Here is a 25,606-nt window from a genome sequence, read left to right as displayed (position 1 = left end):
TCGTAGATGTGGGATTGAGGGCGACTCAGTGTCTGTCGAAGCTGTGCTCTGATCTAAGGAATGTGAACCGGAAGAACAAACACCTATATGATCAATTAAAACAGTCGAGAGAGGTCCTTGTGGAGCAGAGAGACAGCCTACTCGCATTGCAGCCACGAGCCAACTCCGCTGCTGCATGTACGGCCCTTCTTGACTCCCTTCCTCAGGGTCGACAACTTCATGAAAAATGTATCGTGACCATCACGAGAATCCTAATTGAACTGGAGGCAAACTCCTACGACGCTTCAGACAGCTTTTTAAAAAAAAGTAGGAAGGCTGTATCTGCGCATAAGGATTCTAGGGATATAACCGAACAACTTGTCGTGCTGGAAAGAACAAGGACTGATCTGTCACTTTGGTATGAAAGTCTAGCTGTGATCTTCCATGTAGACCAAGGGTAAGTGAATTATTGGCAACTTAACTAGGCTGACGCTTACATCAGAGAATCATCTCGGCATATTCTCAAAAATACTGGAGAAATCAATTTGCGCACGGCAGAAATTTACAGCAAAGTGGACTCCGTTACTGGGGACAGTCAAATGCAGCACTCACAGCTGATGAGAACTTTGGAGTCTATCCAGCCCCGGAATGAACAATCCTTGCAACACCTCGAACACGCACTAGCTCAGACCGAGGATCGACTTCTCAATGCCATCAAATCCCTATCTTTTACCACTCTGATCGATGTGCGAAACAGAGCGATGTCCGACGAAATGCAGTTGACCGTGAGTGATCAGGTCTTGAATTCGTAATTATCGCTGACAATATCCATCAGCAATCTCTTGTAGAAGGTATCACGTCGGAACAAAATTCATCGGTAAGATATCCACTTTGAGTCATTATTTGACGCTGAGACCTAGCAGGAACTACGTTTAGTACGACGGCTGATGTCTAAGCCCGCTGCCCTGAAGAAAGTGACCACGATGATGTTACAAAGGAGAGCTGACCGGCAGTATTACAAGGGACGACTCACTCTATGGCCTATCGTCTCAATGGCTATAGTATACTCATTCTCTATGACCACAGGCGCAGGCGCATTCTCGATTGCATCAAAGCTTGACCTTATTACGATCGTTAATGTAAACCTCGACCCAACTTTCTCCACGGTGATTGCAGTCAGAAATAAGCTCAATAAGCTGTCTCTTAAAATGTTTCGTTGTCTTATTCCACATAACGTCTATCTAGAGCATGTAGACATACTCCTCGCAGACCTTTGCAGAGACCTCACGCATAAGAGACAACACGGAGAACTTCATGGTAAAGCTCAGGATATACATGGGTTTAATCTTTTATATGTGAGTTTGCAATGATCGTTATATTACGCGGCTTTTAATGTTGTTCTCAGCATCTAATAGATAGTGTGACTCCGATCGGAGACCTCAACTCATTTAATGCGCACATTTCTAAGATTTTGGATCTTTTCATTGATTGTGGCGTCGACTTCAATGCCACCTTTGGTGGAGTGTGGCTTGGGAGTAATGCACTGGAAGTTGCGCTAGATCATACAACTCCCTCGTGGTCACATTTTATATATGAACTCGTTAAGCACGGCTGTGAAATACCTCAGGATCATAGTATAGTTTTCCAAAGCTATAATCTTGAAGGACTTCCGGAGTTGCTATTCAATCATCCGGGTCTAGCAGAAGGTGAGACATGTTATACTTCCTGAACCTTTAGAGTCACGGGCGCTGACAATTTCTGTGTCAGCTTTGGACCTACCCCAACTGCATTGCGCCATCGTGCGAAGAGACGTCCTTACCTTGCGTGCGTTACTTGATAAAGACTGGGCTCCAAGTTTACGTAATGAAGGGGCAGGTGACCACCACGCGCTCATCCTAGCTCTCGACTGGCCAGCAGGAATGCAAGTCCTCCTTGAATATGGTGCTTGTCTTGAGGTATCCTGGGGGTTTCCGGAATATTGGTGCCCCACAGACCATCTTTGGGAGTCTCTCACGCTTCTACTAGATTTGAAGTATGATTCTGGCCTTGACAGCGTTGACATGGTCATGATATTAAGACATATTCATGGTATTGGTAGAAACTATGAGCGAATCTGTCATGTAATTGCACAGGCCCTGGCAAATGTTCGCCTGGAACTAATATCATATGCTCGAAAACGCCTGGGGGCTCACATTTTCAAGGAGTTGGACGTTGACAAGGAAGATCAGAACCTTCCTTCAGAATACAAAATAAACAACCTGATCTTCAAACTTCGGGAGGCTGGATATAACGACATACCCAGTCGGTGGCAGTCTCTCGGAGCAGCATCTGTGTATCACTACTGCAGATGTGATGGAGGGACAATCTTTGCCCAGGCTCTTTATGATGCAGGCTTTAAGGAGATAGACATTGCTGATCTCAAAAATGGCATGACGCCCTTTTATGTGGCCTGCGGTGAGGCCAAAGTGGAAATGATGCAATGGTTCCTATCCAAGGGGGCAAAAACTCACCTGATTAGCCCGATTCTACACCCTTCAGGTGCGCATACGTTCGTCTCTTGCATGGGGAACGCGAGAATTCTTCGGAAGGCCCTGGGCCTTGATATTGGCTGGTCCACCCACGATTCCTGCTCATGTTCCTGCAGCCCAGATGGATGCCTTCCAGGGTCTATACTATGGAGAAGGGTATCGAATCGTGAACTTTTTAACGACTTGGGGGGGAAGAAATTACTTAGAGAAGCACCTACTGCGTGGGATATCAAGAATTGCGAGGGCATAATCCGAGTTGAGATCTTCCAACGGCTAGATATGGTCCACACGTGTTGCTTTCCTGCATGCATAGGCGATACGTTTAGGACTGTCAAGGATGAAGCTGAACGTGTGGAGATACAAGATGAGGATCGGGAGATGGCCGTGGCGTTAAATTCATACATGCACGTATACCGTAAGATATTGCGATCTCATCGAGACCTTGAGTATCACACGTTGTGGCTTGTCTGGTGGGATGTCCTAGAGACATGCCTACCGATGCGGATGCTTGTACCTGTGAATCCAAAACAACCCTACGGCGAAATGGTTGACAAGACCCCTGAAGTGCCGAACTTAGACGGAAAGGGATGGGAAGCGCCAGAGGAAGAGCTCATTGCTGCGTTCAGACAGAAAATAGCACTGGATGACATTACGAAACTTCCGTCATGGGACGAAGAAGATTCGGAGGAAGACGTTGTATCCTACAAATGGCCGGAAGAATACGATCCGCCCTACGGATATTGGCTGCCCAGATAAGGGGTGATAATGGATAGGCTCTGGGTCCACTATCAGAGTCCCAACGGGTCCCTTCCTCCTACAACCACTTTCCCTACTTCCGAACCCAAGATTGTATCTTATCACGTTTATCTCAACGAATCTACATCGTCCTTCCCACGCAGTCTCCCGGGTACACACATCTCACCAATCTACCCTCCCCTACATGTAGCATGTTTCAAGAACAACCAGTCAAACACATCAACCAAGACGCACCAACTAAGTAGTAGCTGGAAGTACACAACATAACACAAACACGACAAACCAGCCCGCATACTCGACGCCCAACGCCACAACACCGGACGGACCGCTCGCTTGTTGTTGCAGAAAGTTTCATTATTATCATTGATACAGTACTAGGACCTTAGTCTGGGGACACTTCGCTGCAGCGGCCTGAAATGTGCCTGAATTGTGCCCTGACTATATTTGTGATACTGCCTTTGCATGACCAGTCTCCAATACACCGTAGACTACCGGTAGCAAGGTGATATGCCACAATTGGTCTGGATAGTGGGAATTTTTTTCATTAATTTTTGGGGAAGATAGGGCGTGTGGATGTTAGACGTAGTTTCAGGTTGGATGTAGTAGATTAAGTGTTAGCCTCATCGTTTAAGGATGATGTGTGTGTTCTAGTATGACCATGTAGAGCTACAGTGTGACAACTTGCGGAACAAATAGGGGTATCTCATATCCACAGTCCTCGTTCCTTCTCCCTAACAAAATCGCACCTTTCGTCTACTTACCGCTTCACCTCCCCTCCACCTCTCCAACCAATCCCCCAAACCCTCGTCGCCAACAGCGCCGAACTACCCACCACACTCAAACTACTCGCCGCCATAGCCAAGCTCGCCCAAACCGGATCAAGCCTGACATGCGCACCACCACCCGCCGACCTGACAGCATACAGCCCACCCGCCGCCACAGGAACCATAACACAATTATACACGAGCGCCCACGCGAAGTTCCACTTCACCCTCGTCAGCACCACACGGCTGAGCCGAACGAGCGTCAGCACGGCGGCCAAGTCGCTGCGCAGCAGGACGAAGCCCGCAGACGCCAGCGCGACGGCCGAGCCGGAGCCGATGGCTATGGAGACGTCGGCGCGGGTGAGCGCGGGGGCGTCGTTGATGCCGTCGCCGACAAAGGCGATGTGTGCGCGGCGGCCGGTGCGCTTGCTGGGCAGTGTGGCTTGCAGGTATGCGATTTTGTCGGCTTTCTCGCTGGGGAGGACGCCGGCGAAGATGTTGTTTGGGTGGATGGCGAGTTGGGCGCCGACGGCGCGGGCGGTGGTGGGGTTGTCGCCTGAGAGCATGTAGACTTCGATGCCGCGGTGTTTGAGGGCGGCGATGGTGGGTGCGGCTGAGGGGCGGAGTGGGTCTGAGATGGCGAAGGCGGCGGCGAGGGTGTAGGGTGTTGAGGGGTTGTGACAGAGGGCAAGGAGGGCGATGGATTTGCCTTGGGATTGCCAGGTGGAGAGCAGGTCGAGGATAGGGGTTAGGGGCACGGAGTGGGAGGCTAAGAGAGCTTCGTTGCCAATGAGGGCAGCTACGGGTTGCGAGGTAGTGTCCTCTGGTAGCGAAAATATAGCCTCGAGACCTTTTCCAGGAATTTCAGTCACTTCAAAAGGTGGCATTGTTGGTAGTTTGGCGTCAGAATTACAGAAACTTGCGAGAGCTTTAGCAATAGGGTGGCTGCTCTGCTCTTCTAGGGCATGAACCAAGTTGAGCACCATGTCCTTGTTCTCTGATTCAGAAATGTAATGATCCGTAACGCTTGGAGAGCCTCCCTCAGTCAGCGTTCCAGTCTTGTCGAAGACGATACAGTCGATCCGACTAGCTTCCTGGAATGCTTCGCCACCCCCCTTGACCAGTATTCCGTGCCGAGCGGCAAGCTGCCCTCCCACGAATAAAGCAGTGGGCGCAGCAAGACCAATTCCACATGGACAGGCCACCACGAAGACAGCAATGGCGAAACGAAGTGACCACAACGGCCAGCCGCCGGTAGAACTGTCACGGTAGTGATCAGGTAGAGAACCTGAAAGACCAAGAGTGAGCCAGATCAACCAGGTGACAACTGCAATGAGTACCACGATCGAAACAAAGTGACTGGTTATCTTGTCTGCTATCCGTTCAACAGGTGCTCGACGAGTCTGGCCTTCCCTGACGACCTGGATGATCTGGTCGAGCATCGAAGTCCCGGATACGGTGGTCAATTGCATAGTCGTCGGCGCGCCTTGGTTGATCGTGCCGGAATAGACTGGATCGCCGGTATTTTTCTCAACGAGACGAGATTCACCAGTGAGGCTGGACTCGTCAAATTTGGTGCTCCCTTCTACGATCGTCCCGTCGAACGGTGGGGAGCTACCGTGGTGAATCCTGACTACATCATCAATTTCAAGAAGATCTGTGCGTACAACCTGGTCCTGGCCATACTCTGCGTCTACCAAGATTGCTTCCGCTGGACGTAGCTTGCTGAGAGCATTGACAGCATCTCCAGTCTTGGCTTTGCTGTAAGCCTCGAGATATCTGCCAGCAAGGATGAACATAGTGAGGAACACAACAGTGTCGTAGTAGTAGTCTTTATCCGGAACATCGCTTGTCCCGGATGCGGAGAGAGCTAATTCTGCAATGGAAGCAAGGTATGCTATCGAGGTTCCCAGCGACAAGAGCATATTCATACTCCCGAATCGTGTCAGTCTATGCCAGATCGAGACACGACTACCAGGCCTCCACAGTGCTTTCACTTCTTTGAACGTTTTCCGGTGGAACACATCAGCAGCGAAGAAGTAGATTGGAGTCGCCAACATGAATAGGATCCACTGCGCACGACTAACGTATCCAGTATGTCGCGAGAAGCGCCCCATGAACCACATCCGAACAGTGTTGTGTTCAGATACCAAGCTCATGTATAAGATGCCAACAACGAACGTCGGAACTGCCATGACCACACAAAGAGCCAAACGGAAAAGGATGCGTTTTCGTTCTCGAGAGTGCATTTCTCTCGCGCGATCCTCGACTGTTGGGGGATGGTAGACGGAGACTTCGAAAGCTGGATCCACTGAGGAGATCGCAGAAATTATCGATCGGATCGTCCTCATTGGTAGCTTTGGCACATACTGGACGACCATGATCGGACTGCTCTCGGTTGGCGGAGTCAGGATGTTGACTTCTCCTGGCGCAAATCTGTTCTCAATCGATGATACAGCCCGCGACACACAGTGTTTACAGTACATCCCCTCGATTCGAATGGCCACGGTGCGTTGAGTAGATTGCTCACCTCCGGACGATCTGTCATGATCCAAACCAGTCCCATGAGACGAGGTGAGATTCTCGATACGGTCCAAGGTCGCGTCGAATCCAGCATCATCGATAAGACCCACCAGTAGGTCTCCGTTACTCTTGCCGTGGTATACGACGGAAGCACTACTCGTCAGGAGATTGACATCGACAAAAACCACCCACGGCTGGCTCTGTATAGCATGCGTAATGCTCGCCACGCAAGAGCTGCAAGTCATACCAGAGATGGAAACGATAGCTCGAAATTGTTCATGACCGGATGCGGACGCCACGCTGATATCTTCCAAAGACGCAATGGCAGAGTCTCCATCCGAGTCTCTGGCTTTCATCTTGGATGCCGCAGAAGATGAACGGGATTTGCTGTCTTGTATGAGATTCGCAGTGACCTCGTGCTGGCATTGCTCGCAATGCCCTATATGCCGTCTCTGCCTCTCAAGGTCGGTCGATTTCGACTTTCGAATAGAGCTTTTCCATCGGGAAACGGCATGCTCCAGATCATCGTACCAGTCCGAATTCGAACGTGAGCGTTCGTGGTTGCTAATGTGTAGACTACCGCCCAATTCATCCTGGCTCCGTGCAACACTGTATACATCAAATCCAGCATCATCGAGGCAGTTTTGGATAGCGTCGCTGGAGATATCGATATCGTGACGGATGGTCACAGAGTGTGCGACGATCGAATGGGTGATGAGTTCCGCATTATGTGCCAAATGAGTGATACAATCTTGTATACTGTTGATACACGAAATGCAGTGTAGATTTGATATCAGAATCGTCGAAGTGATATAAATTGGGTCTCCCCGGTCCTGGCCTTGTGGCGATGACATTGTGGATGAGATCGGGATACACGCAGCTCAAATTGCTTCTGGACGTGCTTGTGATACAGCTATAGTTGAGTCGGAATTGTTATGAGTCTAAAAGTGATTGTGTTAAGGGGTCTGGAATAATGGGTTGCACCTGCAGTTCACCGTGGCGTGACAGGCTGAACAAGAAGTTCAAGTAAAGTAAATTTGATCAGAGATTTGGGTGTGGAAAGTAGTTACAAAGACAATTTCCCAGATAATGGGAAATATATACGATATTTCCCCCGTGGCGCTCGCCATCCGCACAAAAACCTCAAAAGATGGGTCTTGGCACATCGGCTTTGTCATTGTCGTCAGCAATCGAACGCACAAAACGCGCAGGGCAGACCTGGCCAATCAGAGACGCTTCAGCTCCTGGCCGGCCCCACCCGTCCCTTGCTTAACATATCGTGACATCTAACGTCACAATATACCGGTCGACGCCACAATACATTTTATTTCCTCCCTTCCAATCGCTGCACGCTATCGGCCCTGATCTGATGGAAAGCAGTATAGACTTGTGTGCAGACTTGTCCTTTGCGTATACTTGATGGGCTTCCTGTGTGTAATGGAGCCTCAACATAGATTTGTCAAGTGCTCCTGTGGCGTTACCTGCTCAATGATGGCGTACATGATGTTGCTACCGTCGGTGCACGAGCAAGATACATCTAAACGCCCAGCTCGTCCCAGGAAGCCAGGTCAAGCAGTCGCTTTCGTTAGAGAATAATCAACGTAGTGCAACAGGCATAGATCAGTCATTGTGACTGCTTGTCTTGACTTCCCAATCACGATATCTGTTCTGCGCCCTCTCAGCCTCGAAGTCTGCTTCAAGCGCCGCAATTCGGTGCTGCAATTCTACAATCTTGGCATCTTTGGCTTTGAGCGCCAATCTTGAGATCTCACGACCCTTTATTACGCCTTGGGTTCTAAACGTGTGTTTACTAAGAAGCTGCTTGAGACCTTCTTGGACCGGGGGTGGTAGCTGGACTTTGCTCTCACGCAGGTATTCAAGCACATCCGACGTCAGTTCGGGGGCATCTTTCGACGGCGACCTAGCTTCGGTAAGCTGTACCGGTGTAGACATGCTATCGAGTGCTTTGAGCGTGCAAGGTGAAGGTGAAGGTTCGCGGTGTCTGAGCTGTGGTTGCGTTATCGAGCCTCTCGTGCTTGTTGTAGAAGCTGCTGTTCGTTCGGTCTCTTTGGTAGGTGTCGTGAAGAGTCCTTGCTTCACCACCCTTTCCGTCTGTGGTGTCAGTAGTCCACCAGCGCTCTTCTGTCCTTCCTGGTCTCTCAGCCACGGCAGAACCCTTCTCTTGGGTATGGCCAACGCATCCACCTTGCGTGATTTGCTCGGTGTCTCGGCCGCTTGCTTCATCAATTCCAGTGCTTCGGCATCGAACGACTCCCCAAACTCGTCGTCGTCGTCCTCTTCAAACTCGTCACGACTTCGCTTGTCGCGCCGTATGAAACCCCCATCTTCGAATTGTGTTCGCTGTTGCGCAGGCTTGGAGGGCGTGATATCAATGACAGATCGTGGCTTGGAGGGCGTGACATCAACCCCAGACCAAGGCTCAGAGCGCGAATTATTCAGCACCGCACCTTCTTCACGAAACCTAGCATCATCTTCCCAGAGGAAGAAATCGCAGCGTTTCGCTTCCGTCTTCTGGCACGTGTAGACTGCACGCAATAGAATTAGCTCTTGGGCGCATATATAACTTCCTCAAGGATCTAGAAAGCGGGGGCTGATCCACAACTTACACCACCGACCCTTATTCTTGCTCTCCTTTTTCACCTGGAATCGCTGTGCGGGGAGTCTGGGATGGCAGTTGCAGTGCCACACACCGTCTGCAAACATGCCCTTCAGCGGCGTCTTCGCGGGGCTGCGGGCTCCTTTCCCTCTTGCGCGGCCTCTGCCTTGGTTGCCTCTGCGTGGAGTGCGTGGAGTGAACATTGGCGCTTATGCAGTTTTTAGAGGACAACTTGTAGGGAAGAATGTTGCAGTGCAGTAAAGCGTGGGTGTGGTGATCGATGTGCCCATGGTAAACAAGAAGGCATGACGTGTGTAGTGAACTGCATGTTATTATGAGAGGCTGGAACGTCGGTGAAAGTGAGAGGTTGGGAAGGCTTGGCGCCTTACCCGCAACACATAAACACATCTTTGATACAGTACAGGAACATCATAACACACGACATACAATTGTGCTATTTCATACTGAAATAATCGACTGTGAGGCCTTTATGTCCGCCTTGCGCTCATTCACTATGCACCGGATAATTCCATTGTCTCTAGATCACTTACAGGTGCACGGCCCAGCCATCACAAACATCCTCTGGCAGAACTCACCACAACCCAACAAAGCCCAAAAGACTACCAAAACCAACCCACAAACACGTTCCCCAAGCACACTACGCCAGCAGCTAGACCCTCTAATACACAATATCCGACTATCCATATACACCCCACTCGAGCAGCTTCTTGGCCTGCCTCCTGCATTAGAAACCTGCCCAATGGGGTATATCTACTCGTTTAATCTCTCTTTATACTCGTTTAATCTCTCTTTATACTCGTTTAATCTCTCTCGCTGTTAGGAATATAACAGGGTTGGCAGGTGCGCTACGAAGTATTACTAGCTGGTTTTATCAGTATTTCGACTGCGGAGGGCGTATGGATGGATGAATGGATGGCTATGCGGAGAGGAATAACCGATGGACGATACTGTGTGTAGGTAATCATATGTATGACTGGTTGGCTGGCTGGCTGGAATGTGAGGACTAGACTAGTCGTATATGACATGACATGACATCCTGGCTTAATGAGGACTAGGAACTGACTATAAGGAGTGGTTTTTTACTGCTGCTCTGATATGTATCTACCAAGTAACGGCCAGACACGAGCGCAGTCGTAGTACATGTGACATGTGTTTCAAAAGAATGAATACTGTTGCAGATTTCTAGACTCCGTAATAGGCTATGTGTAATTATTACTTTGCAAAATCGAATATACGGCTCCACGCCATCTCCTCTTCATCATGAGTCTTGGCATATCTTAGCAGAAACCTCAACACTCCAGGGAAATAGGTGGGGTAAGTATGTGAAGAGGCATCACGAACGGCAGTACAAGAGGATTCAACACGAAATCTGCCATTTCAGCAGCGCTTTTGGCGGCGAGACGACTGCGCTGCACCCACCTCAAGACCATGCGATGGACGATTTCATGCGCAGGCCAGTATTCAAATACCCCCACTACGCCGATGTGCCCGTCAAGCGCCTTGGTTATCTCACAAAGAATCGGACGCAGTTTGTTCCTGGGTCGCTGCGAGACCAGACTCTGCTTCATGAAGAGCTGTGTTGAGGGAGATGAATCTGCCTGCTGCGCTGAAGTAGGTCCTTCTAGAGGTCGTCTTGTCTTTGGTTTGGAACGTACAAGACTGGCGCAAAACTTGATGAGGATTGGGAACGTGTTCAGGTAATATCTGGGCGGGACGGGGAGAGTCAGTGTGGTGAGAGGAGATGCTCGTAACTTGTGCTTGTCCAGAACTCTCCATAATGGGAGAGTTTGCTTCCAATATGGAATATCGAGCTCCAGAGTAGTGAGAGTTGGGATGCTGAATATGGCTTTGCATGTGAGTTGGTGAAGGGAACCTCGACTCCGACATACAGGCTCTTGAGCGCTGGAAAATTGTGCCATCGGAAGATTGACTGACAGCAGCTTGAGCTTGTCGAAGCGAATCCGTGACTTGAGCGGTTCCCAAAGTATACAAAGTCCGCATTCAGCACCAAACAACGACCATGTAGATGAAGTTAGCCTCCATGAGCTCTTCCGGGAGTCTTTTCAAAGCCGAACGCAGCAGTTGCCTCCTCTTTTTTTTCATATTTGAATGTCTGTGGGTCTGATATCTGGCATGACTAGGCGAGAAGCAATGTCTGCGCCCATAGGGAACGTGCAGCGATGGGACTGAAGAAGGTATGACAGAAACAATCTCAAATTCGACGAAGGATAATGAGTAACTAGATTGACACAGATACCGGAAGCTTGGATGCTGGGTTCAGTATACTACTCCTGAATTGCAAAGAGAGTTTATCTTGTACTTTCCTTTGGAAAGCCGTCATTTCGTCGCCGGGCTCTCCAATTGACTAATACATCAAAGGAAGGCGCTACAAATTCTACAATGATATAGGAGCAGCAGTTCAGGCGTGCTCGTCGCTTAATAGAGTAACAGTATATCATCACGCCAAGATCAAATTCCAAAGCCATGAAAAGGTACTGGGACCTCTCGAACAAGGACGTCGCGCTGTTCCTAGGATATAGGATAGGTTAAATATGGTCAATGTCCTCTGCAAGGGAGGTCCATGCTACGTTAACACGAATCCAGACTGACATGCCAAGACTGCACGGGCCCTACCACACCTACATGTACAATGTTATTATTTTTGGTCCTCTTGCATTCGAGGAACTCGACGAGACGCTCGTGTCGTACGGCGCACCGTGAACATGGATGTCTCTCACGAGTCACGGTGCTGTGATACAGTATTCTGCAAGACGTGGTCAACACTATCGCAATCACACCGGGCTAAATTCGGACTCTTCTCCGGGCGCTCTCATAGTCGTAACTACTGACACTGCAGCTGGTGGCTGCATCGCACGACAGGTTAGCGACCTGTCGCGGTGTACGGCGCACATCAAAGGCAAGCTCATGGCTACATCGAGCCGGGGACATCTCTATACGAGCGCCATTTTGGGCGTCCAGCTGCAAGATAATCAGATCTAAGCAGAGCGTCGCTCCTCGGGACCTCTAGACTTTGTCGAATCCTCAGATGGATTCTAGACTGTCACAATATTTTCAGCCCGACGACACGCAAAGTCGAAGAATGCATTACGGCTTCGCACCTGTTCTGACTGTGATGGGTATTGGGCTCGACCAAGAGACCACTATCAATCATCGGAGGCTGCAGTCACCATCGCGGGCCGGTATTTTCTCGCATGGCAATGCCGAATTCTTCATATGCGCCTTGGATCTACACGAAGATCGTGTCTGGATGCAAGCACTGTTTAAGTGTCTGTTGATCAGAACCAATGTCTCGGTTATGACTGGCGAATGGCCACTGGCATGGAGGCCGGAAAATCCCATACAGGACTCTTGAAGACTCTTGGACAGTCCCTGTAAGCTAATGGTTACGACATGGCGGCGGCAAAGTAGGCATTCTACAATCCGGCGCGGTGATAAAGGATGCACGGTTGCATTGAGTTGGTTGCACAAGGCTGAATCAATGTTCTGCAAGAGCCAAATCTGGCAGGACCCTTGTTGAACACGCCCGTATAGCAGTGAGCACGTGTGTCGAGTATGGATGGCCGGTCATATAGGCGATTAATAGTGTAGGGTCGAGTGACAGGTGAATCGCTTCCCCTTGCAGCAAACGGGTGTTTCCGCGTCGGCCGACACCCACGTCGTCGAGATTCGTCACAAAGGCCGGCGCGACAAAGAGTGCGAATAGTAGCGAGTCTGGATTGTCTGGAATGTCTTGGAGGAGAGTCTGAGGTGAAAACAGTGGGTTTGGTGATGGCCTGGTGGAGGCTATTGAAACGCCAGAGAGACGCGACATCCGAAGCACGCGAGTGCCAAGAGCGCAAACTTAGCGCAGACTTGTATTAGCGGAAACGGAGGGATGCACCACACGTGGGCGTGTCCTCGCTCTTCACTGCTCAACCGCTCCATGAATCCATACACCCCACGAATCATTGGATGATTATTTTCATTATATGATAGCGGTTCGGCAGTAGAATTTTCGCAGAGGCTTGGCGACAAAGGATCTCAGGCGGACTGTTTCGCCTTCCCTGTTGAGCAGTGTGGCTTAACAGATCTCTTTGCCACAGAGGCCAGGATCCGGGGGCAGACGGGGATGCTGCAGCTGCAGCTGAAGCTGAAGTTGAAGCTGATGCCGATGCTCTTCTGCTGCTGCTGCTGGCTAAGCGGAGAGGTAGATATTGGGCAAGCAGTCAACCGTCTTCTTCGCCGCGATGGCTTGTATCTGTCATTGTTGCTGGTCCTGCTGCTGCTTCGTGTCAGATCTGTCGTGAGTGAAGCAGTGCGAGACGGAGAACAGGCGCAGGCTGATTCGAGTTACAAATAGCGATGCCAAATGCACAGGAGCTGCAGTATGGCGATTGGCACCCCCACACGTGGAAAAGCAGCGGGACACAGGGCCAGAAGCGACTCAAGTGGTGTTGAAGCGAGCCAAGGTTGACAGTTGACTTGCTGTTTGGTGCATTAGAAGATGTTGGTGCCGACTTCACGGCTTCTAGAAGAGTAACGAGCAGGTGGAGGATGCAGAGAGTGCAGAGGATGTAGAGGATGCTTGGAGGTTGCAGACGACCTGATGGACGTGTTAGGAGCGAGAACGAGACCCACGTGCTGTCTTTATAGGCAGCGAACCCCCGGTTGCTTGACCCCCGGCTTGTCCCCCAAAGGATCCCGCCCGAACCAGGACAAGGACCCCGGACAAGCTGCCAAGTCGCGCCTTGACTTGCGCCGACTTGGGGGACTTCGGGGGGGGCTTTGACTGCCAAGCATCGGCCCACCCATCCGTCCACGTCTCACCACCTACCACCACCTCTATTGGCTCTAATTACTACCACCACTTCAACCTCATCACACTCTTCTACTCACTCAATATACACGCCACACATGAACATCTGTGCCCCCCCAGATCCCTACCCCCCCTTCTGACGAATCACGGCTATCCCTGCTGCAGGTGCTCGTTGCTCGACTCCAGACTCCAACAGCTCCATCCCACCGTCACCTTATGCCCTTCCGTCTTCGCCTGATACCGATACCTGACAACATCCGGATCAGAGCAGACGCCCGGCTCCAGAATTATGGCCTCTTGAGTTGAGACACATAAAGAGCCCTGGGCCGCCTCCCCTTGCTCTTATTTCTTGTCTCTGCATCCTGCACTCGTTTGCCAATCCACCCACAAGGCTGATATCGCACTCTTCATCACCTCTTGGCCAAGATGCTCGATCAGTACACCTACATATTTGCCATTGGCACCTTCTTCGCCCTGTTGGATGCCTTCAACAATGGTGCCAGTAAGTAGCACACTGCCCCATCTTGCTCCATCACCACTCCAGTCAGCTAATCCACTACCACAGACGATGTTGCCAACGCCTGGGCTACCAGTGTCTCGTCGAGGTCCATCTCCTATAGACAGGCCATGATTCTCGGTACCATCTTCGAGATGGTTGGTGCCATCACTGTCGGTGCTCGTACCGCCGAGACCATCAAGAACGGTATCATTCCTCTCGATGCATTCAAGGGCAACGCTGGTGTGCAGATGCTGGCTTTCACATGTGCTCTCGCTGGTGCTTCTACATGGGTTATGTGGTGTACGCGCCACTCTGCTCACGTCTCCTCGACCTACTCCCTCATCTCTGCCGTTGCTGGTGTCGGTGTTGCAACTGCTGGTGCGCGCAACGTTCAGTGGGGTTGGAACGACGGAAAGGGGCTTGGCGCCATCTTCGCCGGCCTTGGAATGGCTCCTGCTATTGCTGCTGGTTTCGGTGCTACCATCTTTATGCTCATTAAGCTCGTTGTCCACCTGCGCAAGAATCCCGTCCCGTGGGCCGTCTTCACCTCTCCATTCTTCTTCCTCATCGCCGGTACCGTCTGCACACTCTCGGTTGTTTACAAGGGTTCGCCAAAGCTTGGTCTTAACAAGAAGCCCCCAGGTTACGTCGCTGGTGTCACCATGGGAACTGGTGCCGGTGTCTGCGCTCTCGCCTGCCTCTTCTTCGTCCCGTACGTCTACGCCAAGGTCATCAAGCGCGACCAGTCTGTCCGCTGGTTCCACGTCTTCAAGGGCCCAATGCTCTTCTTCCGCCAGTTCCAAGAGGGCGAGGTCGCTTCCGTCCCCAACTACGCTGTTGTTCAAGAGGAGAACCTTGACGAGGAGAACAAGTACCACTCTGGCGAGTCTGCCAAGTCAATCGACGACAACGAGGTCAAACAAGCCACCGTGCACGAGAAGTCGCTTGCTGTTGCAGAAGGCCAGCAACTCACCTACAAGGAACAAGTTGCCGCCGGTCAGGCCAAGCTCAATGCCCGTCTGCTCAAGAAGCGTGGTCCCATGGGCTGGGCTATGCGCACTCTCCGCGACAACCCCATGGGCGCTGGTGAAATCTACGAGTTCAAGAACATGAAGATCATGGCCAAGCGTCTCCCTGCTTACATCGTCTGCGGCGCTCTCTACGGTCTGCACTACGACATCCACGCCGCCCAGACTGGTATCGCCGGAACACCTGAAGGTGCCCGCATGGAGCGCGTCTACTCCCACGCCAAGAAGTACCCCAACGAGGTCGAGCACACCTACTCCTTTGTCCAGATCCTCACTGCCTGTACCGCCTCTTTCGCCCACGGTGCCAACGATATCGGTAACTCCGTCGGTCCTTGGGCTGTCATCTACGGTGCCTGGAAGTCTGGTGCTGCTGTCAAGAAGAACGCCGAAGTCGACGTCTGGCAACTCGCTGTCCTCTCCGCCACCATCTCCCTCGGTCTCATCACCTACGGCTACAACATCATGAAGGTCATGGGCAACAAGATCACCTACCACTCTCCCAGCCGTGGCTGCTCTATGGAAATGGGCGCTGCCATCACCGTCCTCGTCTTCTCGCAATTCAAGCTCCCCGTCTCCACCTCGATGTGCATCACTGGCGCCACCGTCGGTGTCGGTCTCTGCAACGGCACCTACAAGGCCGTCAACTGGCAGCGAGTCGGTCTCTTGGTCTTTTCCTGGATCATGACCATCCCCGTTGCCGGTACCATTGCCGGTGTGCTCATGGGCATAGTCCTCAACGCTCCTCACTTTACCTAGACGTCTTGTCCTGAATTTCCTTATACTTTGCATCGCGCTTAAATGATTCCCCAACATTGTGAGCGCGCTATAATCGCTATATAGACTGAGGCGTTGACAAGATCTGATGTGAAAAATTGATTTATATATATACATAATTGACACCATCGTTTTACTCCTGTTCTTGAAGACTCAAAGTGACATGTAGTCTTCTGTGCTGGTCTCATTCCTGCAGGATCCTCACATCCTGCCAGCAGACAAACTTCAGTGCAAAGTTGTGCACGGTAACAATGCAATGCAAGCACAAATAATGCATCAAACCTAACCCGTGCAACACACACACAATACACGCATATATTGACATGATGTGACTAATATATAAACAATGATAAGAGTAATAACGACGACCAAGCGAACGGGAATGACACCATGTAATAACATTAATAATAAATCTCGGCCCTATGTCCTGTTGAATTAGACCGACTGACTGCATGCCATCCATGGTAAAACAATATCCCAAACTAGCGCCAGGCTACTAACGTACTAGCGCGCCTTCGAAGCGATGGAGAGGGCAGCGGAGGGGGAAAATGAAAAAGAAGAGCAAAAGAAGAAGCCCAATGGGGGGCTCGAACCCCCGACCTTGAGATTAAGAGTCTCACGCTCTACCGATTGAGCTAACCGGGCTTGTTGCTTGATGGAAGAAATGCCGTTGAGCAAATTTATAAACGGTTCAAAATTAGTCGATGGAGTTGTTTGGTTTGTGCGACTACGCATTTTGTTTCTTACTTACCTAGCTAATTAGGTATTGCTACAGCTACTCCGTTCCTGCTTCTGGGTTTATTATCTCCTCTTGTGTTATTATAGGTGCGCCTCTGTAAGCTACCGATTACTTTGTTATATACCGTCTCAACGTCCTTGCCAGTTCAAAACACCATCTATCCACCCACAAAATACTTACTCCTCCTCCTCCTCCCCTCTATCCAACGCTCACTATGCCCACCACAACCACAACCACCTCCCCATCCCCATGGTCCCAATTCCCCACAGTCCAACACCCAGCACCTTTCATAACCGCCGAGCAAACCCTCACCACCCTCCAATCTTCCTCCACCTCGTCCACCAACACAACACCCTCCCCTCCCCTCCCTCTCCTCCTCATCGACGTACGCCGTAACGACTACCTCGGCGGCGCCATAAAAGGCAGCCTCAACCTCCCCGCCGAAACCTTCCACGCCAACCGCGCAGAACTATACGAGCTGTGCAGACGCGCCGGCGTGGCTGAGGTGGTGTTTTATTGTGGTATGTGTGTTGTGGCCTGTCCTGTCCTGTCAAGTCGTGTCCTTGCTTGGTGTGCTGTTTACATGCTCTCTTACGGGGTGTGTTAGATAGGATTGTTTATTGGGTTTATTTATGGTCAGGCTGACAAAGTGTGTGTGTATGACAGGCTCGTCGAGCGGGAGGGGACCGCGATGTGCGGGGTGGTTTGCGGATTATCTGGTTGAGGTGGGAGATGGGGGGCAGGTGCGCAGTTTGGTGCTGGAGGGGGGGATTAAGGGGTGGGTGAGGCGAGGGGGTGAGTACAGGGCGTGGATGAAGGGGTTTGAGGAGGAGTATTGGGTGCAGTTTGCTGGGTGATTGGTTGGTTGGTTTAGAATCGGGGTGTATATACATGATAACGGAACGTGGATGATGGTATGGTCAAGATTGGATGTAGTACGATATATCCCGCTCCATTCTATATTTACAGCGAGTAATGAGACGCTATGTTTACAAAATTGCATGTTCAACTCTCTCATTCACTCAAGTGATTCCCATCTTCGGCGCCTTACCCCGAGGCTTGCCTGCTATCAGGCCATCGACGACGTTCATGAATGCGTCCATCTTTGTCATGTCATACGAGGGATTGACCTGAAGCGCACGTGTGACAACGTTCTTTACCAGCGGATCCTTCGATGCGTTCTCACCAGACTCTTCGTCCTTGCTGCTCGACAACTCATATTGGCCAGCGAGGACGCGCATAGTCGTCTCCTCGCGCAGGTGCTTCGGTATGCTCTTGAACCGGACGGTCTCGTCCACCTTTATGCCCTCAGCCTTCATCCTCGTTGCCTCGTACTCGCGAAGCTTGGTCATGGCTTTCGACATGGCCCGCTGGTTAATGAGTCCCATCTGCTTGTTCATCGTGCGGTCTGGGGGACCGCCAGCTTTGGGCTCAAAGTGCACTAGAAGTCCTGAAATCATGCGCTTCGCGTCGAGATGCTCGGATTTACCAAGCGGCATAGCGAATGGGCTCCAAGCCATGGGCGTCGTGCCCTCGAGATATTGCGTCAACAGCTTACGGGCAGGAATCTTCTGCAAGCTCCAGGGCATAGGCGGGAGCGATGTCCTGGTCTCGTCGAGCAGCGCGCCTGCATCCGGCTTTTCGAGCTGGTATGGTTTCTCGCCCTTCACCCTTTCGTGCTCTTCGCGCAAGAATCGCACCATCGTGTTGCTGAGCTCGTCGCCGTCCTCGATCTCGTCGGGATGGATTCCCTCATCAGCTGGCTCTGTGTATCCTTCTCTCTGGAGTTCTCGCCCCCGACCTCGGTTTCCTCGGTTTCCTCTGCGTCCTCTGCCGCCTCGCGTAGCTCCCCTTCCCCTACCTCCTCCGCCTTGTGGTGCTCGCATCTGTGGACTAGAGGTCGGTCGACTAAGGAGTCTGCCAGGAGATCGGTTCATCCTTTGGGCCGGTTCTGTTGTACGCCGTATGACGAAGCCCACATTCGGCGTCTTTTGACTCGGATCTGTTACAGGCCGAACCACAGGGCCCGCATTCCGCATATGAAGAGGTGGGCTCTGTACAGCACCGCTCTTGAAAACGCCGCCGCGCAATCCTTTCCGCTGGAATCCTCGCGCTGCCTGCAGATTGCTGATTTGTCTCGCGGCGAGTTGAGATCTCGCAATTCGATCTGGCGTAGATGAGGAAGGCCCTATAACATGTCAATCCGATTCAATGACAGGAATGACACTGTAGTGCAGTGGCATAGCTAGTGACGAACCTCGAGAATCGTTGGCCTCGTCACGCTGGAACTGCGAGGCGTGGAAGCTCCGGCACACCCCAATCACATTTTTCGACACATCCTTTGTCAATGGCGCCCGAAAAAGATTCGTAGGCCATTGAAAGGGTAGTTGTGACATGGCCGCTGTCGAGGCTGTTGATGCGCAATGTTACAAAGGGCAGCTCATTTTTGACTGGGGACAACGTCCCGGCACGAAGTACGCTAGTGGCTTCGTTCTCTCGTACCGGGCGGAGATGAGATCGCCGCGCGCAAACTCACAGCATTTGAACAACAATAACTACACCACTACACGCTCTATCCTATTCATACTCTTGGCCGATATCCTTACTTTTCGCCAACGCCTCTGCATCATATCTGCAGTCCACCACGCGCCACCACATCTCAACACAAAACCACAATGCTCCGCCGGCCTGCAACGCTCATAACGCTCACCCAAGACGACATAGCTGCATTCGAGCAGTCGCGCCAGCGCAAGCAATGGGAAATGTCTCACCTATCAAGTATGCCACCGGAAGATCATGGGAAGAGCAAAGGGAAGGATCCAAACGACGAACTCCGTCCGCTGCCACAAGACAAGGCTAGAGTTGTCCGGTCCAGGGACGATAGAATCATGGGCAGAAACTGAGGCCCACAATAAAGGACATATATATGTGGCTCGGAGGTGTGGCGGCATTTGTTTTTCTTTTTGGATTATGGTGAGTTGTATGGTCCATGGCTTAGTGGTAGGCGAAGTTGACGAGATCGTGTAGATACCCTAGAGTCAACGCGTTGGAAAGGCGTCGAAATGATCATGAATGACCTTTTACTTTCATATGGGCAGGTCGCGTTACGATCCAGATATGCAGACGGTTATTGCAAGATTATGCAGTGAGAAACTTGAATATGTACTGGATTAGCCTGACGGTCCACTATCTGGACGTCGCACAATAATCTGCAGTTAACCCATCGAATGGGGTTCGTCACTTGTCCAGTACCATCATATCTCCCATAAGCATCCTCTGGTACTTTTCAACGACCTCCTGACTTCTGACCAATATGCTGGCAGCAAGCATTCTGACACGTTCATCTTGGCTCCCCTCTGACCCCTTGCCCATCGCTTCCCATACACCCTTCACCCAGACTTGCGTCTCTAGCAGCTCTTTCGGATGCTCCTGTGCGATCCGCCTATGGTCTTCGTTCACATCTAGTAGAGTCAGAATGGAGAATAGCATAGCCTCCATGATAGTTATGTCGCCCGTTGCAACGGTCCGAAGCGACAGAAGAAGATCCCAGAATTCGGACGTCATCGATGGCAGCGAGAGGGTAGACGGGCCTGACGAGTGCAGTAGGAGTGAGAGCGTTCGGAGGTAGGTGGGCAGTAAGTGAGGTGTCGATTGAATAGTTGAAGGGCCGCTAGAAATTGCAGGTTAATATCTTGACGGAAGAAGTATATTGGGGGAAGTGACATACTATGCCTGAACATGCGACCACCACCGCCCAGTCAAAGGGAAGAAGAAACTCTGGGCGACGACCTTTGCTAGCTCGTTTGCAATAGGTTTCTTGCGCTTCTTCTCTACTTCCATCCGAGATGAAAACGTTCGTACTTTGAGGATGTTGGGACCCGAGGCCTTATCGGCAGCTTGCAGAGCCATCGGCTTGATCATCATCTGCTCAAGACGTCTGGACAGAGCGGCCACCGGCTGGCTTTCATCTGCGTAGATTTGGTGGAGATGAGGCGGCAACTTTTTAGAAGGGAAGGCTTTCGACGCCTCTTTGATCTTTTGGTCTTGCTCAAAGTCTTCGAAGCCAGCCAATTCCCTTGCCCCTAGTCCCATTGCACTCAAAATTGCTAGACGTTGGCTAATAGAATATTCTCCTTCGAAGTAAGCCCTTGCGTATACTTTGCCGATCGATGCAGGTTGAGCAAGCAAGATGGCGATCAAAGCCTGCTGACGAACCTCATCAAACTCCTCATCGAGTTCGAAATGATCGGTCAAGCCAATAAAAAGCCCTGCAAGGTCACCTATGTGATCTATGACTTCCTTGCCGAAGCCTGTCTTGCGGCGTATCAGTGCGGGTGCTGCTCGGAAGGCCAGAATATGTCGATCGTAATTCTCTGTATCGCGGACACTCGACATGAGGTCCCGTATATATCTGCAGATATCATGAGCGACCCTTCATCCAAGTGGTGTCGATCACTTACACAGGTGCAGTCGGTTTATCACGTTTGACCATCGATGGGTCATCGTCCTCATCTTCAGGGTCGGAATCGGGTTTGCTATACGGTACCAGATCTTCGTCTTCGTCTGAATCATCAAGTACTTCGACAATGCGCGGACCCGATATCTGGGTTTGTGTTGAGGTTCTCGCAACTGTCTGTGATTTCGTTGCAGGGCGCTTCTTTGCTTCAATACCTTTGTCCTTCTTTGGCAAGCCAGCCTGAGTCAAGTCCTCCACATTCCCAATGGTATCTTCAAAGCTCACTAACTGACGCAGCATTTCCAGATCTTCTTTCTCACTAGCGTCGAAGTCAAACTTCATGACAGTCTCAGAGTTATCGACAAGACCCGAAACGATTTGCCCAACTGCCATGCCTAAGAAACGGGCACGCGGAGATGAGGCAGAAAGCCTGTTTGAGATTGCCGTCATGTGAGTACTCGACCTCGCGAGCATGAACAGTGCCATCGATTGCTTACGATGGATGTGTCCGAAGCAAAGTAGGAGCGTTCTGGTCAGACCTGAGTGAGGTCTGTAAGTTGAGGCTCCACATAGCGATCAAAAGAGGCCTTACATTCTTGAACAAGGATTGGGGTATGTCTGATATAGAGACTGTCCCCAAAATCAGCCATTAGCTTCTCCGTTAAGGTCTGCAGACGATCTGTTGGCTCATTTTCAGCGATGTCCAACCGAGCCTGGAGATGGAAAATTGAGGTTACCTTCATCCAGAGCAACAATAGCAACAACAGCGCGTATTACCAGGACAGAGGGGTCTACGCCCGTAGTCGAACACTTGACGAGCCAAGAAGAAAGGGCGTCTTTGAGTATAGGAGACTCCGATATCAGAGTCTGAATGAGAGCTGCGGCACCAGCGATTCTAGGTCTAGCATCGAGCGGTATACGTGCGTTTGCTTCCATGAGCTGTGGAATGCTGTCCGACAGGCAGCTATCAAGAAAACGGCACTGTTCATTGTTCTGCAGTTTGGGAATCCAGCCTGATAACGAGATGTGGTTTCCGTTCTCAAGAGCCATGGAGATTATTTCCTTCACCAGTCTATCTATCCTGATGTCAGCTTCGTAACATAACTGATGTATCGAGCAACACACTTCGATGCCCAAGACTTAATGCCTTGCCAGTCAACCGAGCAGCTGCCATCTGTATATCTGCCCGGTTTTCTCCTTCTACCGCGCAGACCATTACAGCAATGTTATGCCCCAACCATGCGGCAAAACGAGTGCCGTCGGCGAGCCAAGAGCCGTCATACTGCTTTGAGCCCTTCTTTAGTATTTCTTCCGCTTGGGCCACGACAGACAAGACCTTTCCACCAGCGATCTGTGCGATGTACTCCTTCCACGCTAGTGAACGTCTCATATCATTCTTGACCGAACATAGTAGAGAGTCATATATCTTTCTGGAAGTTTGATTGCCATCGAGTACGCTGGCAAGAATTGAGACCGCGTCCTCGAGATGCTGCCTTGTGATTTCCGCGTTTCTGGGCTCGTCTTTCTGTCCTCTCTGAGTAATAAGTGTTCTTAGTCGAGCAAGCAAAGCCCCTAAGCCGCTCACAGTGCGGAGCACTCCCACTAAGATCGGGACATTCTTTGATCTGGACTGCACGAGAGTCTGCCAGTAGTCTGGAAGAGTGGAATTGACAAGGGTATATATGATCTGAGATGAAGATGGAGCCGGATCAGCCATTGAGAAGTCTGGCTGATCGTTGTTGAGCCATCCCAGCACTGTTTCCAAAGCATGAATATCAGGTTGAGCGCGCAGTATTGCCAGAGCATCCTGAGGTGAGGTGATGGTCTTGACAGTGGCTTTGACTGGAGTATTATGCAAGGCCCTACTATTATCTCTCTTAGTCACCGTGACAGGCGTAAGGAAGTCATCCATGTTGTCCTTAACGCCATCAATAGCTCGATGTCATATACTAATATCTGGGTACGCGATCTGGGGTACGCTCCTGCAAGTCAACAGCTTTTTGGTATGTCCGGAAAGCGCTGATAGTAGTAAGCGATTTGTGAATAGAAATTTCGAAGAAGATAAAACGATCAACTTCAAGACTTCACATTAACGCGTGAGCACGTGACGTTATCGATAAAGCGACCGCTCCTTATCCCCAAATAGCGATAGCTGCCTGGTATTGAAGCTGTGACAGCGGCGAGCGTATTGGTTTCAAACAAAGAACTTCAAAAATGACAGAGGAAGTAATGCCAGATCGGACAACTGGTCCCGAGTCGCAACAGAGATGGTACTTGCATCTAGTATAATTTCGTTCCTAGCTGACAGCTGACACTCACAGGAAATACCTTGATACTATCCTGAGCCGACCTGGTCCTTTCACAGATCCAGATTGGGAACCAGGCCCACCCGTCAGATCAGCATTACAGAGTGCGAAGATATTGTGCGCACGTCACTTTCTATGGCTTTGTTTGTGATCCTGATGTGCTAATGACCACAGAGTCATGTTTGTATATGATATTCATAGCATGCATACACACGCTCATTTTGGACAGAGGCGCCGGTGGCCTTGGCTGTGAGATTCTGAAGAATCTCGCCCTCTCTGGCTTCAAGGACATACATGTTATCGACATGGGTACGCGCATTGCACTGCAGACCTGATATGTACTGATTTCACGGATAGATACGATTGACGTATCCAATCTAAACAGGCAGTTTTTGTTTCGGCAGGCCGATGTAGGCAAGCCGAAAGCAGAAGTTGCTGCTAAATTTGTGGAAAAGCGCGTGAAGGGCGTGAAGATCACGCCTTTCTGCGGAAAGATCCAAGATAAGGATGAAGACTACTATCTCCAGTTCACCATGGTCGTTTGTGGTCTGGATAGCGTTGAGGCTCGGCGGTGGATGAATGCTACTCTGGTTGGCATGGTGGATGAAAACAATCCGGAAAGCATGAAGCCTCTGATCGATGGTGGCACTGAAGGATTCAAAGGTCAAGCGAAAGTCATCTTCCCAACCATGACTTCCTGCATAGAATGTCAACTCGATATGAATGCCCCAAGAGCTGCTGTGCCTCTATGCACATTGGCAACAATCCCACGACAACCTCAGCATTGCATCGAGTGGGCTCATATAATTGCATGGGAAGAGGAACGCAAGGGTGACTCTCTTGATACCGATGACCCGGAGCACATTACCTGGCTTTATCAGAAGGCTTTGAAGCGAGCCCAAGAGTTCAACATACCTGGAGTCACGTATTCAATGACGCAAGGTGTTGTCAAAAACATCATTCCAGCGATTGCATCGACAAACGCCATTGTAGCTGCAAGCTGTTGTAACGAGGCTTTCAAGATTGCTACGAATGCGAACCCGTTCTTGGGCTTTCCTGGCACTAATAACTACATGATGTACACTGGAGATGCAGGTGTCTACACTTATACCTTTGAGCATATGAAGAAGGATGATTGTCCAGTGTGCGGAAATCTGGCAAAACCCCTCGTAGTCGATCCAGATTCTATCCTCCAGGACTTCATTGACAGCTTAGCCGAAAGACCTGAAGCGTAAGTATCCTATCCCCCGAAAGGCGCAGCTTCTGACGTGACATAGACAACTTAAAAAACCTACGATTCGCTCAGAAGAGAAGTCGATATACTATCAGTCACCACCGGCGCTCGAACAGCAAACGCGACCCAACTTGACAAAGAAGCTTTCGGAGCTACTTACGGATGGTGAAGAGGTGGCTATCTCGGACCCTGCATTTGCGATTACGTTCAAGTTCAAGTTGATCTTCAAATCATGACCCTAATTCATAGGGCCAGAAAGTCTCGCTTCAGCGGCAGACTGCGACTCGAAGTATTTTGGGAACCCGTGGGGGCGTTTTGGTTGATGTTTGTGCCGTTACTTTCCCATTGGAGGCTTTGGAGCCGTGGAATCGCGCGCATTTGTTGCACATGTAGCAGATCTATACCAATGCACAACTCTGAGCGCAATTGTTGGGATGAAAATCAATAATCCTCAATAACAAAATGTGATTGATTGAACATAGCTCGACGGCTGTTGTACTTTTGTTGCATGCATCAACTTTAGATCTCATGCAGCCGCTATCGATACCTGCTCCGTAGGACAATAG

General features: G+C 50.7%; 9 protein-coding genes and 1 non-coding gene across 10 annotated transcripts; 4 read left to right on the top strand and 6 right to left on the bottom strand.

Annotated features, from left to right (window-relative positions):
* Nucleotides 1-354: 354 nt before the first annotated feature.
* EJ05DRAFT_71283 (uncharacterized protein) lies at nucleotides 355-3,642 on the top strand. The gene is made up of 6 exons (XM_033749915.1): nucleotides 355-436; nucleotides 484-764; nucleotides 815-856; nucleotides 903-1,334; nucleotides 1,385-1,685; nucleotides 1,747-3,642. The coding sequence occupies exons 2-6, from the start codon at nucleotides 579-581 to the stop codon at nucleotides 3,261-3,263; spliced, it is 2,478 nt and encodes an 825-aa protein (XP_033599091.1). The 5' UTR covers nucleotides 355-436; nucleotides 484-578; the 3' UTR covers nucleotides 3,264-3,642.
* Nucleotides 3,643-4,020: 378 nt separating this feature from the next.
* Nucleotides 4,021-6,906, bottom strand: EJ05DRAFT_441419 (heavy metal translocatin; the record flags this gene model as incomplete). The annotated part of the gene is made up of 1 exon (XM_033741988.1): nucleotides 4,021-6,906. One exon carries the CDS (start codon nucleotides 6,904-6,906, stop codon nucleotides 4,021-4,023), a length of 2,886 nt encoding a protein of 961 aa, XP_033599090.1.
* Nucleotides 6,907-8,005: 1,099 nt separating this feature from the next.
* EJ05DRAFT_71271 (uncharacterized protein) lies at nucleotides 8,006-9,547 on the bottom strand. The gene is made up of 2 exons (XM_033749914.1): nucleotides 9,178-9,547; nucleotides 8,006-9,096 (listed from the first exon to the last, which is right to left on the bottom strand). The coding sequence occupies exons 1-2, from the start codon at nucleotides 9,368-9,370 to the stop codon at nucleotides 8,171-8,173; spliced, it is 1,119 nt and encodes a 372-aa protein (XP_033599089.1). The 5' UTR covers nucleotides 9,371-9,547; the 3' UTR covers nucleotides 8,006-8,170.
* An 838-nt stretch (nucleotides 9,548-10,385) lies between these two features.
* Nucleotides 10,386-11,152, bottom strand: EJ05DRAFT_512267 (uncharacterized protein). The gene has a single exon (XM_033748316.1). The coding sequence runs from the start codon at nucleotides 11,105-11,107 to the stop codon at nucleotides 10,478-10,480; it is 630 nt and encodes a 209-aa protein (XP_033599088.1). The 5' UTR covers nucleotides 11,108-11,152; the 3' UTR covers nucleotides 10,386-10,477.
* A 2,903-nt stretch (nucleotides 11,153-14,055) lies between these two features.
* EJ05DRAFT_477742 (phosphate transporter) lies at nucleotides 14,056-16,656 on the top strand. The gene is made up of 2 exons (XM_033744305.1): nucleotides 14,056-14,506; nucleotides 14,570-16,656. The coding sequence occupies exons 1-2, from the start codon at nucleotides 14,431-14,433 to the stop codon at nucleotides 16,285-16,287; spliced, it is 1,794 nt and encodes a 597-aa protein (XP_033599087.1). The 5' UTR covers nucleotides 14,056-14,430; the 3' UTR covers nucleotides 16,288-16,656.
* A 221-nt stretch (nucleotides 16,657-16,877) lies between these two features.
* EJ05DRAFT_t56 lies at nucleotides 16,878-16,950 on the bottom strand. Its single transcript has one exon. It is a non-coding gene; the product is annotated as a tRNA-Lys (tRNA).
* Nucleotides 16,951-17,094: 144 nt separating this feature from the next.
* On the top strand, nucleotides 17,095-17,968 carry EJ05DRAFT_70936 (uncharacterized protein). The gene is made up of 3 exons (XM_033749911.1): nucleotides 17,095-17,130; nucleotides 17,189-17,565; nucleotides 17,845-17,968. The coding sequence occupies exons 2-3, from the start codon at nucleotides 17,259-17,261 to the stop codon at nucleotides 17,868-17,870; spliced, it is 333 nt and encodes a 110-aa protein (XP_033599086.1). The 5' UTR covers nucleotides 17,095-17,130; nucleotides 17,189-17,258; the 3' UTR covers nucleotides 17,871-17,968.
* EJ05DRAFT_512264 (uncharacterized protein) lies at nucleotides 17,897-19,478 on the bottom strand. The gene is made up of 2 exons (XM_033748315.1): nucleotides 19,302-19,478; nucleotides 17,897-19,232 (listed from the first exon to the last, which is right to left on the bottom strand). Exons 1-2 carry the CDS (start codon nucleotides 19,438-19,440, stop codon nucleotides 18,067-18,069), a joined length of 1,305 nt encoding a protein of 434 aa, XP_033599085.1. The 5' UTR covers nucleotides 19,441-19,478; the 3' UTR covers nucleotides 17,897-18,066.
* Nucleotides 19,479-20,216: 738 nt separating this feature from the next.
* EJ05DRAFT_477740 (uncharacterized protein) lies at nucleotides 20,217-23,632 on the bottom strand. The gene is made up of 6 exons (XM_033744304.1): nucleotides 22,626-23,632; nucleotides 22,238-22,576; nucleotides 22,093-22,179; nucleotides 21,505-22,039; nucleotides 20,772-21,455; nucleotides 20,217-20,714 (listed from the first exon to the last, which is right to left on the bottom strand). The coding sequence occupies exons 1-6, from the start codon at nucleotides 23,410-23,412 to the stop codon at nucleotides 20,282-20,284; spliced, it is 2,865 nt and encodes a 954-aa protein (XP_033599084.1). The 5' UTR covers nucleotides 23,413-23,632; the 3' UTR covers nucleotides 20,217-20,281.
* Nucleotides 23,564-25,427, top strand: EJ05DRAFT_70799 (NEDD8 activating enzyme). Its single transcript, XM_033749909.1, has 5 exons — nucleotides 23,564-23,770; nucleotides 23,822-23,927; nucleotides 23,983-24,115; nucleotides 24,164-25,037; nucleotides 25,084-25,427. Exons 1-5 carry the CDS (start codon nucleotides 23,715-23,717, stop codon nucleotides 25,274-25,276), a joined length of 1,362 nt encoding a protein of 453 aa, XP_033599083.1. The 5' UTR covers nucleotides 23,564-23,714; the 3' UTR covers nucleotides 25,277-25,427.
* Nucleotides 25,428-25,606: the final 179 nt, after the last annotated feature.

This window comes from Pseudovirgaria hyperparasitica, assembly GCF_010093815.1.
Source record: "Pseudovirgaria hyperparasitica strain CBS 121739 unplaced genomic scaffold EJ05scaffold_11, whole genome shotgun sequence".
Lineage (NCBI taxonomy): Eukaryota > Fungi > Ascomycota > Dothideomycetes > Acrospermales > Acrospermaceae > Pseudovirgaria > Pseudovirgaria hyperparasitica.
The sequence above is the reverse complement of the archived record's forward strand: the minus strand, read 5'-3'. Positions and strand labels throughout refer to the sequence as shown.

Excerpts from the sequence above, each read along its gene's own strand:
- EJ05DRAFT_477742 (XM_033744305.1), top strand. The coding sequence starts at position 14,431 with ATGCTCGATCAGTACACCTACATATTTGCCATTGGCACCTTCTTCGCC. Across the intron at positions 14,507-14,569 it reads TGCCTTCAACAATGGTGCCA|ACGATGTTGCCAACGCCTGG; the intron begins GTAAGTAGCACA and ends CCACTACCACAG.
- EJ05DRAFT_70936 (XM_033749911.1), top strand. The coding sequence starts at position 17,259 with ATGCCCACCACAACCACAACCACCTCCCCATCCCCATGGTCCCAATTC. Across the intron at positions 17,566-17,844 it reads TGAGGTGGTGTTTTATTGTG|TACAGGGCGTGGATGAAGGG; the intron begins GTATGTGTGTTG and ends CGAGGGGGTGAG.
- EJ05DRAFT_512267 (XM_033748316.1), bottom strand. The coding sequence starts at position 11,107 with ATGGCACAATTTTCCAGCGCTCAAGAGCCTGTATGTCGGAGTCGAGGT.
- EJ05DRAFT_71271 (XM_033749914.1), bottom strand. The coding sequence starts at position 9,370 with ATGTTCACTCCACGCACTCCACGCAGAGGCAACCAAGGCAGAGGCCGC. Across the intron at positions 9,097-9,177 it reads CAAGAATAAGGGTCGGTGGT|TCTACACGTGCCAGAAGACG; the intron begins GTAAGTTGTGGA and ends TATTGCGTGCAG.
- EJ05DRAFT_71283 (XM_033749915.1), top strand. The coding sequence starts at position 579 with ATGCAGCACTCACAGCTGATGAGAACTTTGGAGTCTATCCAGCCCCGG. Across the intron at positions 765-814 it reads CCGACGAAATGCAGTTGACC|CAATCTCTTGTAGAAGGTAT; the intron begins GTGAGTGATCAG and ends AATATCCATCAG. Across the intron at positions 1,686-1,746 it reads TCATCCGGGTCTAGCAGAAG|CTTTGGACCTACCCCAACTG; the intron begins GTGAGACATGTT and ends TTTCTGTGTCAG.
- EJ05DRAFT_512264 (XM_033748315.1), bottom strand. The coding sequence starts at position 19,440 with ATGTCACAACTACCCTTTCAATGGCCTACGAATCTTTTTCGGGCGCCA. Across the intron at positions 19,233-19,301 it reads CGAGGCCAACGATTCTCGAG|GGCCTTCCTCATCTACGCCA; the intron begins GTTCGTCACTAG and ends GACATGTTATAG.
- EJ05DRAFT_477740 (XM_033744304.1), bottom strand. The coding sequence starts at position 23,412 with ATGGATGACTTCCTTACGCCTGTCACGGTGACTAAGAGAGATAATAGT. Across the intron at positions 22,040-22,092 it reads CCCAATCCTTGTTCAAGAAT|GTCTGACCAGAACGCTCCTA; the intron begins GTAAGGCCTCTT and ends GACCTCACTCAG. Across the intron at positions 21,456-21,504 it reads GATAAACCGACTGCACCTGT|ATATATACGGGACCTCATGT; the intron begins GTAAGTGATCGA and ends TGATATCTGCAG.
- EJ05DRAFT_70799 (XM_033749909.1), top strand. The coding sequence starts at position 23,715 with ATGACAGAGGAAGTAATGCCAGATCGGACAACTGGTCCCGAGTCGCAA. Across the intron at positions 23,928-23,982 it reads AGAGTGCGAAGATATTGTGC|TCATGTTTGTATATGATATT; the intron begins GCACGTCACTTT and ends ATGACCACAGAG. Across the intron at positions 24,116-24,163 it reads CATACATGTTATCGACATGG|ATACGATTGACGTATCCAAT; the intron begins GTACGCGCATTG and ends TTTCACGGATAG.